The 12,276-nt window shown below is 36.6% G+C and overlaps 1 protein-coding gene across 3 annotated transcripts in view; it reads left to right on the forward strand.

Moving 5' to 3' along the window:
* ncoa2 (nuclear receptor coactivator 2) overlaps positions 1-12,276 on the forward strand; it is a 93,082-nt gene that overhangs the window by 34,034 nt on the left and 46,772 nt on the right. For all 3 annotated transcript variants that reach the window (XM_042714218.1, XM_042714217.1, XM_042714219.1), the window contains exons 2-3: positions 8,150-8,254; positions 9,150-9,322. In XM_042714218.1, coding sequence (XP_042570152.1) covers positions 8,166-8,254; positions 9,150-9,322 — 262 coding nt within the window. In that variant the 5' untranslated portion in view covers positions 8,150-8,165. The remainder of the gene's footprint in view (positions 1-8,149; positions 8,255-9,149; positions 9,323-12,276) is intronic.

Below are 12,276 nucleotides of genomic sequence, written 5' to 3' on the forward strand. Positions count from 1 at the left end.
TTTAAGTTTACATCAGAAAAAGATGTGCTTATTTTAGAAGCTTATTAAATTAGTAGTGTGTGCTAACTAACCAGTATCAATCTTCATAACTTAAAAGGCAGTGCAAGAACTTTGCATGACCTTTAACCTTTAATTTAATTTTAGGGTTGCACAATATATTGATCAGGGTTGTTTTAGTTTTAGATTTAGTCAAAAATTACTATTAAAAAATATTTTTTGTAATTGAAAAAGTGCTGAAATATATATATATTAGATGGATAACTTTGTTTAACGTAGCTCGTAGTAACATAAACAAAAAGGACAAATATTGCCTTGGTGATTAACTGATAGATAGATGGCTGTTTGGCAGATTGATATTGCATGTATTTTTTTTTTAATCAGTTGATATTGGACATTTATTTATTTATTTATTTTTAATGCTAATTTCCTTCATTTTTACATTAGATTATTCTCACTTAATCTTGAAAACACTAATAATATAATAACAATCTCAAAATGAATATTTATTTTCCATTCTGTTTATTAAAATGTTTTGTCTCAATTCACTTATATCATTTAAAATGATTTTACTTTTAATTTATGCCAAATAGTTTACAATTTGAATCTGCTTTTTATCAATCATCAGTCATAACATAAAATAAAATATATTTATTGTCTTATCAGTGATGGTCAGAATTATATTATCAGGTGACCCATGATTTATATTATGTATTGTTATGTGTAATACTAGTGCTAGATTTCTCAGCAGATCGCACATATTTCTGTGCATGCATATATTTAGAGCAGAGAGGTTTATTAGACACATGTCGCTCACCGGGAGTTTTAACACAAGCCGGTCACCATACCACTAGTCATCACGGAGTTCTGTGTGGGGGTGTCTGGATATCAGACACCTCTGACTGTCTCCCCCTGCCTTAGGGGACACGAACATCTCTGACTCATTCTTGAGCGTATGTGGGTGATGCATGCAGCTTGCGGGACATCTGCTAACTGTAAACCTGTCAAAAGCAGTCTGGCATTAACTTTGTTTTACATTATTTTCACTTACATTATCAAAGAGAATTTCATCAACAACCCATTAAGGAAACATAATTGCTTCTAACTTGAGGGAGGAAAAGAAAAGGAAGAAAGTGTCTCTTTCCTTTTCAAGCACGCCCACTCAGTAGAGATCTTATCAGTCACTTCAAGCCTGTGGTTTCATTACTGTGCCCTCCCAGCCTGACAGCAGTTGGCATCTCTGTAAAAACTCCATTGAGATATAGCACTTGAACACTAGTGTAGCAATTCCTGATAATATAAACATATCAGAGTATCTGCAAAGATCTTGAGAGCGATTGTTATCAGCACAGTATTAAAAGGTGTTTCTGAGATTTATGATGGTGGTTCTCAACCAGTGGGTCATTGCCCAGAAATGGGTTGCTGGTGAGGTCTGGTCCCAAACAACAGGACAAATACAACTAACCATGTAACTTTGTACAATCAGGACTGCTAAATCAATTTGGATATTAACATATAAGAGAAAATACTTTAAAATATTATGTTGTTGACATCAAAGTTTGCAAGTCCAGTCTAGTGTTGTCACTTTTGTTTTATTTATTTGTAGTTTGCTTATGTTCCATTTTTAATTATTTTAGATTATTTTTTATTTTTGTTTCTTTTAGTTTTTGTTTATGGTTTAGTCTTATTATATTTATTTTTATTGTAGTTTAGTTTTTTGACAGTGGTTTTGTTGTTGAATTTAAAGGCCGCAAGTTCAAAGAAGTGTTGCTGCTTTTTTGTTTTGTTTAATTTCATTTTGGGTTTAGTGTGTTTGTTTTGTTTTAATTAGTTTTTGTTAGTTTTGTTTTATTTAATTTTTTTAAGGTTTTGTTGTAATTTTATCTTAATTTTAGTTTAGTTTTTTATTATTATTTTTTTTTTAAATTTTTTTATTTCTTGTCAGTATTGCTGTGTCGTCAAGTCTTTAATTGAATCAGTGCTCTTTAATACTGGTACTGCAGACTAGTTTCAAAACTCGCTGATTAAAGAATTTGATTTACCACCATACTTGCAAACTTGGATTTCGTACATTTATCCCAAAGCTGCTTGACGTTGCCTCTATTGTATCAGATATTTGGTATTCTTAATCTTTTGCACTTTGGTCCCCTCCATCTGTGATGAATCCTCTTCAGCCAATCAGATTGTGTCAGTTAGTGGGAAAAGCTGATAGCATTTCAAAGCCGCCTCTGTAATCATGTCTAACATTCGACGCCTCTCATGGTGATCGTCCATGGTTTCAGCCCGAAACACCTACCTTACTGCGTGAAAGTCCCCTGCTGCCTCTGAGAAGCTGCTTTTAACAATTGATTGAATTATGTGTCACATGACAGAGAGCTAGTTATATATAGTAAGGCTGAAGAGGTTGAAGTGGCTCTGATGTCTTAGTATGAAGAAAACTGTGCACCTGACAGCTGGACGCATGAGTGTTTCCTATGGTTTGAGAGTTTAGGAAATGCATTTCTGCATATTTCATGCCAATACCAGTGAAATTGTATGATTATCCATGCTATGATACTTGGTGTAATAAAACTGTATGTCAGGGGTTCTCAAAGTCTACATTTAAAGGTCCAAATTTTAATTTTCATCAGTGTCAAAGGTTCGGACCAGAACAATTGGTTATTACAAAACTTTTTTTTAATAAACATACATAACATGCATAACAAATAAATGCCATTTGCATTCATAATACATTAATATCAATTGCAATAGTGGCAAAACAATTCATTTAAGTGTCAGCAACAGAGGTCGACTGATAAGGGTTTTTCTCTGGCCGATGCCGATATTTAGAAATCAGGGCGGCCGATAGATGATGCTGATGTTCTTTTTTTTGTTTGTTTTTTTTTGGTTGATATGTTTGGCCGATGATTTTTTTTTTTTTTTTTTTTGTTTACTAAAAGCATATCCATGCTATGATACTTGGTGTAATAAAACTGTATGTATGAGTTTGAGTAAATTAATACTGCAGGGCACAAGATGGTAATAGTTGTATTAGTGGTAATTGTCTAATCAGTTCTGAAGCACACTTTTTGTTTGTTTGTTTGTTGACGGACACCAGTGTTTCCCACAGACTTGCAAATGCAAATTCATTCCCTGCCAGCAAGAGGCGCTGTTGGAGCAGGAGATATAGCGGTATAGCGATAATCAAATAAGCACTGCGCTCACAAACGCTAGGAAAGACGAAACAATATGACATCAAAGCTTTTCTGAAGATGATCGGTTCTTTGTAAAGATGCATTCATTTTTTAAAAAAACTGCTGCTGCATTTTAATTTTGAAATGTGCAGTGCTCAGTTTATTCAATGAAGTATAATGCTTTTGGAAAATCTATTTTTGGAGTTTGAAGTAACTCAATGTATGGGAAACACTGGACACTGCTATAAGTCAAATGGCCATAATCTAAGTGATTACAAAAAAAAAAATGTTTAATTTCTCACATTAGTGTTGAAATGTTGCTCGATTATGTCAAGCGTCATATGCTCACTGAATATCATGATAACAAATGTCATGATGGAAAAGTTTCAATATCTCGCCTTCCCTTTCATTTCGGACCATCTCTAAGAAGACATTAAACAAATTATTTACAAGTTTAACATGCGTTTATCAAAATAGGAAATAATTAGTGCTCATGAAATACGAAATGGCGGCGGGTCCAGACTGAATTCCCTCCAGGTCCGGATCCAGACCGGAGTACGGACTTTGAAAAGCACTGCTCTATATAGTTATCTATTTTAGCATTGGCTAATGCTGGGTTTACGCTACATGATTTTTCGCTGTTCCTCTGAAATTTCCCTTGCCCTGTATCTTGCTCTCTCATTGGCTATAGGTCATCACTGATGTCATTTCCAGTCAAATTACTTTTCACACTGCAAATCTCTGTTGTCCAAATATTTAGATTTCTAAATACTACTACTTTCAGATCATGTGTTTGATGATACTAGAGCTATCCTCCTAATAGCCGACTAAACAAGGCTTGGTCAACCAAAATAGTTTTAGTTAGTCGCAGAGAAAAAAAACTGGCCGTGATGGACAGATCGTTAACGGCTTGTCCTTGAGGTGATGACAGTATATCGGGCAGGAAATCCTACCTTTCATCTACCATTCATCAACTTCAAAATATAATGGCATCTTTACATCCACTCTAACAGTAACCTAGATAAATCTGTGCGATTAGGCTAAGTGTATCTAAGTGTTTGTGTGTAGTGTGGAAGCTGTTAGCGCACTACTGCATAACATGGAGGTGCTGGCGAGACCACTTGCATTTTTTCTTGATAACAGTGGAAACAACTTAAAATAGTCCATTTTAGTTCATACAAATAAGAGTAAAGGCCCCGATATGCTTCAAACGAAAATCGATGAACGAACTGATGTGACGTCACTTTGAACAAAATCAGGCCAAAACTAAGTTCATTTTGGGAGTTCAAAATGGCTTGCCAAAGTGAACTCTCCGGAAAAGTTCTCTCTGGCTGCAAAACACCTTCATACACTCTTAGAAGAAAAGGTTCCATATAGAACCTTAAAAGGTTCTATCAGGCGCTTCATATATGGAACCCCTAAAAGGCTCCATATAGAACCCTTTTAAGGGTAAAATCAAAAGAACCCTTTATAGCTATTTTATCACTAAAAACTGAAATAACAATAAGCATAACACATCAAGGTGTTGTGTGATCATTTAAAGCCGAGCTCACACTACAGGATTTTTAAAATTTCACTGAATCTAAAAACTTAAAACTCCATATTATATGGCATGGTGCTCGTCAATAAAAGAGCTGTATGGCATCTTACATGACATGATAACTAACTTGCAATTATGTTAGTGTGCTGATTAAATAGAAGACTATAGCGTGTAGGCCTGCCTATTAATAAATAGATAAAACTGTCCAGATTGCTTTACACTTCTAGTACAAATTTCTACCTGATCAGTTTGTAGGTATAAATTAATAGGTTGATTCAGCGATAGTAGACTTAAGTAAACCAGTTAATTTAGATGTTAGGCCTTTTTTCAGTGTACAGGATCACATGGCAATTATTTTCTATTCAACTTGACAGTGCAGGTGTAAATTTTAAGTTTATTTTCTTCAAAATAAAGTTGTGTCAAAGTTAAATTGAAATAAAACACAAATATAATGTCATATAATATTTTTAAATAGCCTAATGTGTAAAAATACATAAAGCATGGTTTAGCCCAAAGAACCCTTTTGTGCCAAAAAGGGTTCTTTCTGCTTATATAGAACTTAAGGGTTCTTTGGAGTTGAGTAAAAAACCCTAGGGTTCTATAAAGAACCCCAAAGAACCTTTTTTTCTAAGAGTATACTTCACTGGGCTGTAGCGATTAAGTAATAGGTAGGTGTGCCCTGAGGCTCCGCCTCCCTTCACACAGAATACTTCTCATGCAAACATACCCATGTTTCTATGATCAGATGCTTTTCTTATGCTTTCTTTAAAAACATGCTTGCTGTTCTCTCATTTTTGTTGTATTTATTTTGTTACTGAGAGGAAAGCTTGCAGCACATATTGACATGTTCATGTAAACGTTGCTGTCTTTAGTGTGGTTGGTGCCGGGATGTTCGATAACAGTATACCGCTGCTCACGTATTTCAAACTTCGTATTATCCCTAAACAAAGAACGAAAAAGAACTTTGCTCTGAAACTGTAAAGGGTCACTCGCAACTAAAACAAACAGGATGTGCTTTCTACCGTCTCGGTCTCCGTGAGCTGGAGCGTGTCACAAAAATGAAGTGGAAAATTGTGTAGTGTATACCAGTCATCTGTAACATTGCTTTTGACATATTTAATCCTAATGCAGACTAACAGTTATGCTAACTGTGACATTGTCTAATTACATACATGATTCCAGTGGTGTCCGCTGTCCAAAGGGGCACAGAAAACCTTCTAGACTGTGTCACAAGAAGTCGTTTGTCATCAAGAAGAACAGAAGGGCCCCGTGAATGACAGAAGGCATTACGTAATGTTACGATTCAGATGTCTGGCTGATGAATGTCTCTCAGACCTGAAGGTTAACACTGTCTGAAAAAATCTTTCTCTCTTTTTTTCTGTAGTTAGCTGGTGTCCAGTGTCTGTAGCGTCTGCCTCGTCCCCCAGAGCTGTTTGATTGGCCTCTCTATCATTAGGTTTAAGTAGGGCACTGCAATCCAGCAGGGATTCAATACCAACGCTCCATTCACTCCGGCTCTAACTCCCCCAGCCGGCCTACAGTGAGGCTGCAAATTACGTAAGGCAATGTGTGTGCGTCAGTTTGGCCTGAACGCAGCCCAATGTGTTGGCCTCGTGTGCTGGCCCGGGTGTCTCTCCGCCTGCTTCTCAAACACTGCAGATGAAGCCCTGAGAGAGGATGGATGGGGTTTTCATTAACCTCCACTGCCTGGTGTTTTAAATTAGTGCCAAATTCACAACAGGTCTCATCAACACTCTGAAATGCCTGTTTTTGCTGACGTAATAGTATCTTTTTTTTTTTTTTTTTTAACTTCCATGTTTGGCTTCAGAAATGGAAATCGAACTAATCTAAATGATCTAACAATGCTTTTGAGTAGATAATGCTCAAATCGCAACGGACCATTATCATAATTCCACCTTTTTAAAATAGGCCTGCCATTTTCAATTGTGATAATTAGCCCACATAATGCTACTTATATAATGTTTTTATTGGAATGCTGAATGCAATTTTCAGCAAATTTAGCCCAGAGACTGTAACCATTTGAAAATGTTTTCCATTACATTAACGGTTCTATTTATGTCAAAAATGTTCAGCACGACCTCTAATACTTTGCACACAGAGGTTTCTTTCTTTTTTTGTATGTATAAATACAAAAAAAGAACGCTAACTTGTACTATTATTGAATTATATTATATTAATTTTGTAAGAAATCAATAGTTTTCAGTAAGAATGCATTAAAATCATCAAAATTAACAGTACATACATTTATAAAGTTATAAATGATTTCTATTTCAAATAAATGCTGTTGTTTTTAATCTCTTTATTCGTGACAGAATCCTGAAAAAATGGTTTTGCAGTTTCCATCAAAAAAAAAAAAAGAAAGAACAGTACTAAATGATGAAACGTACTAGTTTTCTCTCTCTCTCAAGGGAATTGACAATTTTCATGTCAAGCGTGGTTCTATGAGGCACACAGAAGTGAATAGAAAGTGAAACTACATATTGTAGTATGTGTTGGAAAGATAAATGGCTGCGCTTGTGTCTGTATTTGTTGGGGCTTGTTAAATGAAAATTTGCATGCGCAACAGTCTTTTTGTGCTGTACAGTATACGGCACATTGTGTTCTCTCACTCGCTGACCCCTTACTCTCTCTTTATTTCTCATCACTCTCAATCTCTCTTACTTTCGTGTTACTTCCACTTTTCTTTCATTGCTCTGCCCTCTCTTTTCTCTCGCTGGCTCTCAAGGGACACCCATTGTCGCACAATATAATTGAATCCCTTTTTCGTTCCATTTTCTCTCATTTTCATTTTCGTAGGCCTCGTTACGCCTTCCAGCATCAACCCACATCTTCAGTGTATGACCTCTGAACGCAACCCCTAAACCTTCTCACTTTTAATTATCTCTAATTAGTAATTACATTTTTCAGTCCTTGTGAAGGAGCCATTTAAGACTGTATTAATTGATAAGAATTTATTTTAGAGATTTTTGAAATGCAAGCTGCCAAGATGATTTCAGGCACATGCGGCCAAACTTAAGAGGGGAAAAAAAGTCCCCAAAATCCTTAGAAATTTCTTTTAGAGTCATTTCAACCACAAGCACCTGATATATGACTGATAGATCCCACATGAATATCTCTCAGAAGAGCTGTTTGGCTTGTTTGCAAATCATCAGGTGCTTAAATTTATGACATTATGATGTTTAACTGCATGTGTTTGAACTGTTAAGCAGACCTATATCTACTGGCTTTCTCTAAACGCATTAGAAATAGTTGTCATTTAACCTGTTCAGACATTTTTTTTTTTTTTTGGTCCACCTCTTTAAATGCGGCAATGAAGCCTAAATATAAATATAAGTGTGTTCATTTGTCAAGCCTACCTAAAGATGAAGTGTCCTTTGAGCATTTTCTGAATCTCTTACATTGACATTGTCTCCAATAGGTGATATGCATTGAGGATGAGTGCTGTCGGGGAAAACTCGTCGGACCCTGCCAGGTCAGAGGCTCAAAAGCGCAAGGAATGCCCTTCAGACCTCCTGGGTCCAAGGTACTTCACCTAGACACGGCATGCAAACCAGTAGACAAATGAACAGCAGGTTACAGGGAATTCTGAAAGTGCATTTGTTGCGGCATACACATTTTTTGCCTGTTTGTACAGCAGAGTGAATTTCTCAGTGTCTATGCTATGAACCGCTGAACTGCAATAATCTTGAGCAGACCTCCCACCGGTGGAGCTCAGCCTAGATAATACACGTTTCTATATAAAGCCCTTTTTCACTGAGTCAGGAAACATCAGTCTGTATAATTCATTCATAGGAAGGAGCTATGCATGCCGCCTTTATTGACTAAATTTTCTGTATAAACTGCTGAAGATGCAGAGCAGCAAATTGAATGTACAACAATACAATCCTTTGCTGTTGAGGATTGTTTAGATTTTTTTTAGGTATTTATTTGATCCTCCTAATGTCATAAAGCATTTTTTTTTTTAGAAAATTGCATATCATCAGAATTGACTAGTCATTGGGTTGTGTGAAGATTGTTAACATAGACAAACTTGAAATGGCATCTTAAATACAATTTATCGTCCAAAGACAACCATAAGCATGTGTAAAACATTTTAAAATATGAATAAAAGAATGTGCAGCCTGCTGGATTTTCAACAAATAATGAAACTAAATGTCTGTAACATTTTTTTGCAGAAAAGCAAAAAACAGTAGTTTTCTCAGTAATTGTTAAACGTTTCAGTTTTGTAACAAAAATGCTGATTTAATTTTTTTCTTTTTTTTATCATTTCCAAAATAATAGATAGGTAAAAGTTGAAACTAACAAACTGAGGAGGCCGTGATATTTTTCACTTAAGCAGTACACATAAAGCATGTGGGTCTGACTGACAAGTTTCATTCTTGTGTTTTAGTCTTTATCATTTTTGTTTCTCTTCACAGTCCCAAACGAAGCACTGAGAAACGTAACCGGGAACATGAAAATAAATACATAGAAGAGCTCGCAGAGTTGATTTTCGCAAACTTCAATGATATCGACAACTTCAATTTCAAGCCTGACAAATGTGCAATCCTAAAGGAAACAGTCAAACAGATTCGTCAAATTAAAGAGCAAGGTAAGAAAACCAATGAATTCTTCTTTGAACTTACATTATTACATGTTTTACCAATGAATCTTCAATTAAAATACAAAAAAGCCCCCTAAGTGTAAACTCTGAGGCTTGAAAACATAACTTAAGCATAGACCTTTGCATTAGGCTAGAACTTATTAGTAGCTAACACAAGACAGATGTAGGCTTTTTCAGGTTTTTTAGGAAAATATATGGCCTGTCTAGAGATCTTGGGAAAGAACTTTGTCAAATCAACCATCGATTCCAGATTGGTTTTTAAGCAGGAGCATACATGGATTAGCATCATGCTAACTGCAAACTTGCACTGATGTGAAACACGTGCCATTTGGCTTTCATTTCTCACTGCATTAAGAAAAAATACAGAAACTAAATGCAAGATTTAATTAGAAGTCACAGCTTCGTTACTTTTCTACATATGTGTTTTATTTTAAAGTTGTCTCGAGTTATGTTTGACTCTGGACTCTTTTGTGTTTCTTTGTTGCCAAAATTATTACGTGCAAGATTTGGATCCAGGTGCAGTGCTTGTTACCATGTTATGATTTTAGTAGGTATGAATAGATATGAGGATAAATTTTAGAAACATTATATCATAACTTCTTAGATGAAGCTTAACTGAACCTCGAATCTTATTGAGGGATATCATATATCTCGTCCTTGCTATTCCTGCGATGAGAAATTTCTTGAATAAACGTCTTGGAAATTTTCAATTTGGCACAATCATTAATATAGACTGATACAGATTTAAATAAATCATAAGATTGGCTCGCTCCTGCAGTGTTTTTCTGCCCAAATTAACATCTGTGTTGTTTTCAACAGTTGAGACTGGGTGCTATTTTGATGTGTGTGTGTGTGTGTGTGTGTGTGTGTGTGTGTGTCTGCATTGATTCAGACTGGGCTGTGATGGAGATTGTTTGTGATGTACTGAGCTCTGGGTTATGTAATGCTGAGCAATGTGATGCAAAGCTAACGGAGCGATGGTCGCCGTCTGCTGCGTCGTCCCTTTCCCCTCCTTCACCTCCCCTCCGCTACGCTCAATGCCACACGGCCACATAATCACACACTGCTCTAACTGTGCTTGTACAGCCTCAAACTGCCTCCAAAGACACAAATGGGCCTGTAAACAAGGCCTCAAGTATAGAGCGCAGCAGTCAGCTTTCCTTGTAAAGGAAGCACAACATTATTGACACTCACAGGAAGCCCTTTAAAGCAGAAGCTGCTTTCTGCTAAAAATAGCGTTCTGTTCCTCACATTTTATTCAGACACTTAGCAACAAATGTCTCTTTGGAGAGATCTTTTTTACTTTGTTGCTGTGGTTAAATATGAAACATTTAAAAAGTCACTGCCATTGAGGTAGTTTAGGAATTTTAGTGTGATGCTGGGAAAAATAAAATAAGTGTATTCTGATGGTGAATGCTAGCTTTTAAAGGGATAGTTTACCAAAAAATTGTAATTTTCCTAACCCCAAACCTGTGTGACTTTTTTTTATACAAAATGAGATGTTAGGTAAAATATTAAGAACTGACATCCTCAAAATGTGGTCACAATAGTGTAATTTGGTGAAATTTCGCGCTCATGCAAATTTCCAGATTGTGTGGATTCCTATGACAGGATTCCAGTTTCGAAAATTCGCTGAACAACAGCACATTTTTTTCTACACAGTGAAAGTAAATGTTCAACTAAACAGTCCGCCTAAAATCTCCTTTAGGTTCCACAAAAGATGATTTTTATGTAAACGGTCCCTTTAAAACAATGTTTAGACTTTGAAAAAGTGTTTTGATTATTGCCAGGGAGTTGCTAAAGTGTTAACCGCATTACTACGCGGTTGCTAGGGTGCTGTGGGTGGTTGCTCAGATTCCCAAGTCAAAAGAGTCCACCTCCAAATCTCTAGATTCCTTTCCATAGATATGACTCAGATCCTTCCTTCAGTGTGAGTATATTATTCTCCATCAGGTGAATATTGGAAATCCAATTGCCTAGCAAAATATTAGCACACTTTTCATCAGTAAGTTGTGATTTGAGGTATAATTCACAGTACAAATGGTGCAATAGAAGTATGAGCAATAATAATAGTGATGCGTTTATGCTAGCTATGCTAGCAAGCATGACTAATATATTGCAGCAGTAAACAGTTTCCTTCCTCTTTCCATAGAAAACACAATCTGTTGGACATTTACCTGTAAAGGGTGTCTTTAGTCTGTAATTCATCTGCTACACATTTAAACACCAAACTGGAGTTTGAAAACTGGATTATGTTTAATTACATCTTTAATTTATTCATTAGTGAGTCAGCGTTTATAAATGTAGAGACTGAACAACACCCAGTAGATGACGAGATATGGAATTCTCCCATGGAAAGTCATGACCTAGTATCTGTGATCAGGCTGTGCACTGATTGGTCGAGAGTAGAGTCATGGGTGGGGCTTTGAATTGTGACTGATAGGACAGATCCTAAAGGCTTCAAGAAAATACATTTGCTGTTGAAGTAAATGATATGACCTGATTCACATTCTTTTTGGAGATAACACAGCCTTTTTGCTGTTTGATGGGGATTGGCTGACGGAAAGGAAAGTTTGAGTTTGAAGTGAGAGAGGGAATGAGTTATCACTGGACCTCTGGTGCAGCTGTGCGGGTTTACCAGTCCCTGCTGGGCACCGCAAAGACCTGCTGACACAAAACATGCTCACATCCACTCATCATCAGGAGTGTACGCATGCGTACGTCTCCCAGACACACACACGCACATATACGGGAAGAGCAGCGTTTGGAGCATCCCAGAACAGTCTGAGGGGGAGGCTGATGGATGGCCCTCTCTCTTTGCCATATGGCTACCCATCATGCCAGCACAGTTTGCCGCTCTTTCGTGTCCTCTGCGAGCCCACTGCATCCACTGATGATCCCGACTGCTCTCTTTAATGGATGGGAACAGACAGGAAGTTAGA

The sequence above is a fragment of the Cyprinus carpio genome, chromosome A24 (genome assembly GCF_018340385.1).
Source record: "Cyprinus carpio isolate SPL01 chromosome A24, ASM1834038v1, whole genome shotgun sequence".
Taxonomy (NCBI): domain Eukaryota; kingdom Metazoa; phylum Chordata; class Actinopteri; order Cypriniformes; family Cyprinidae; genus Cyprinus; species Cyprinus carpio.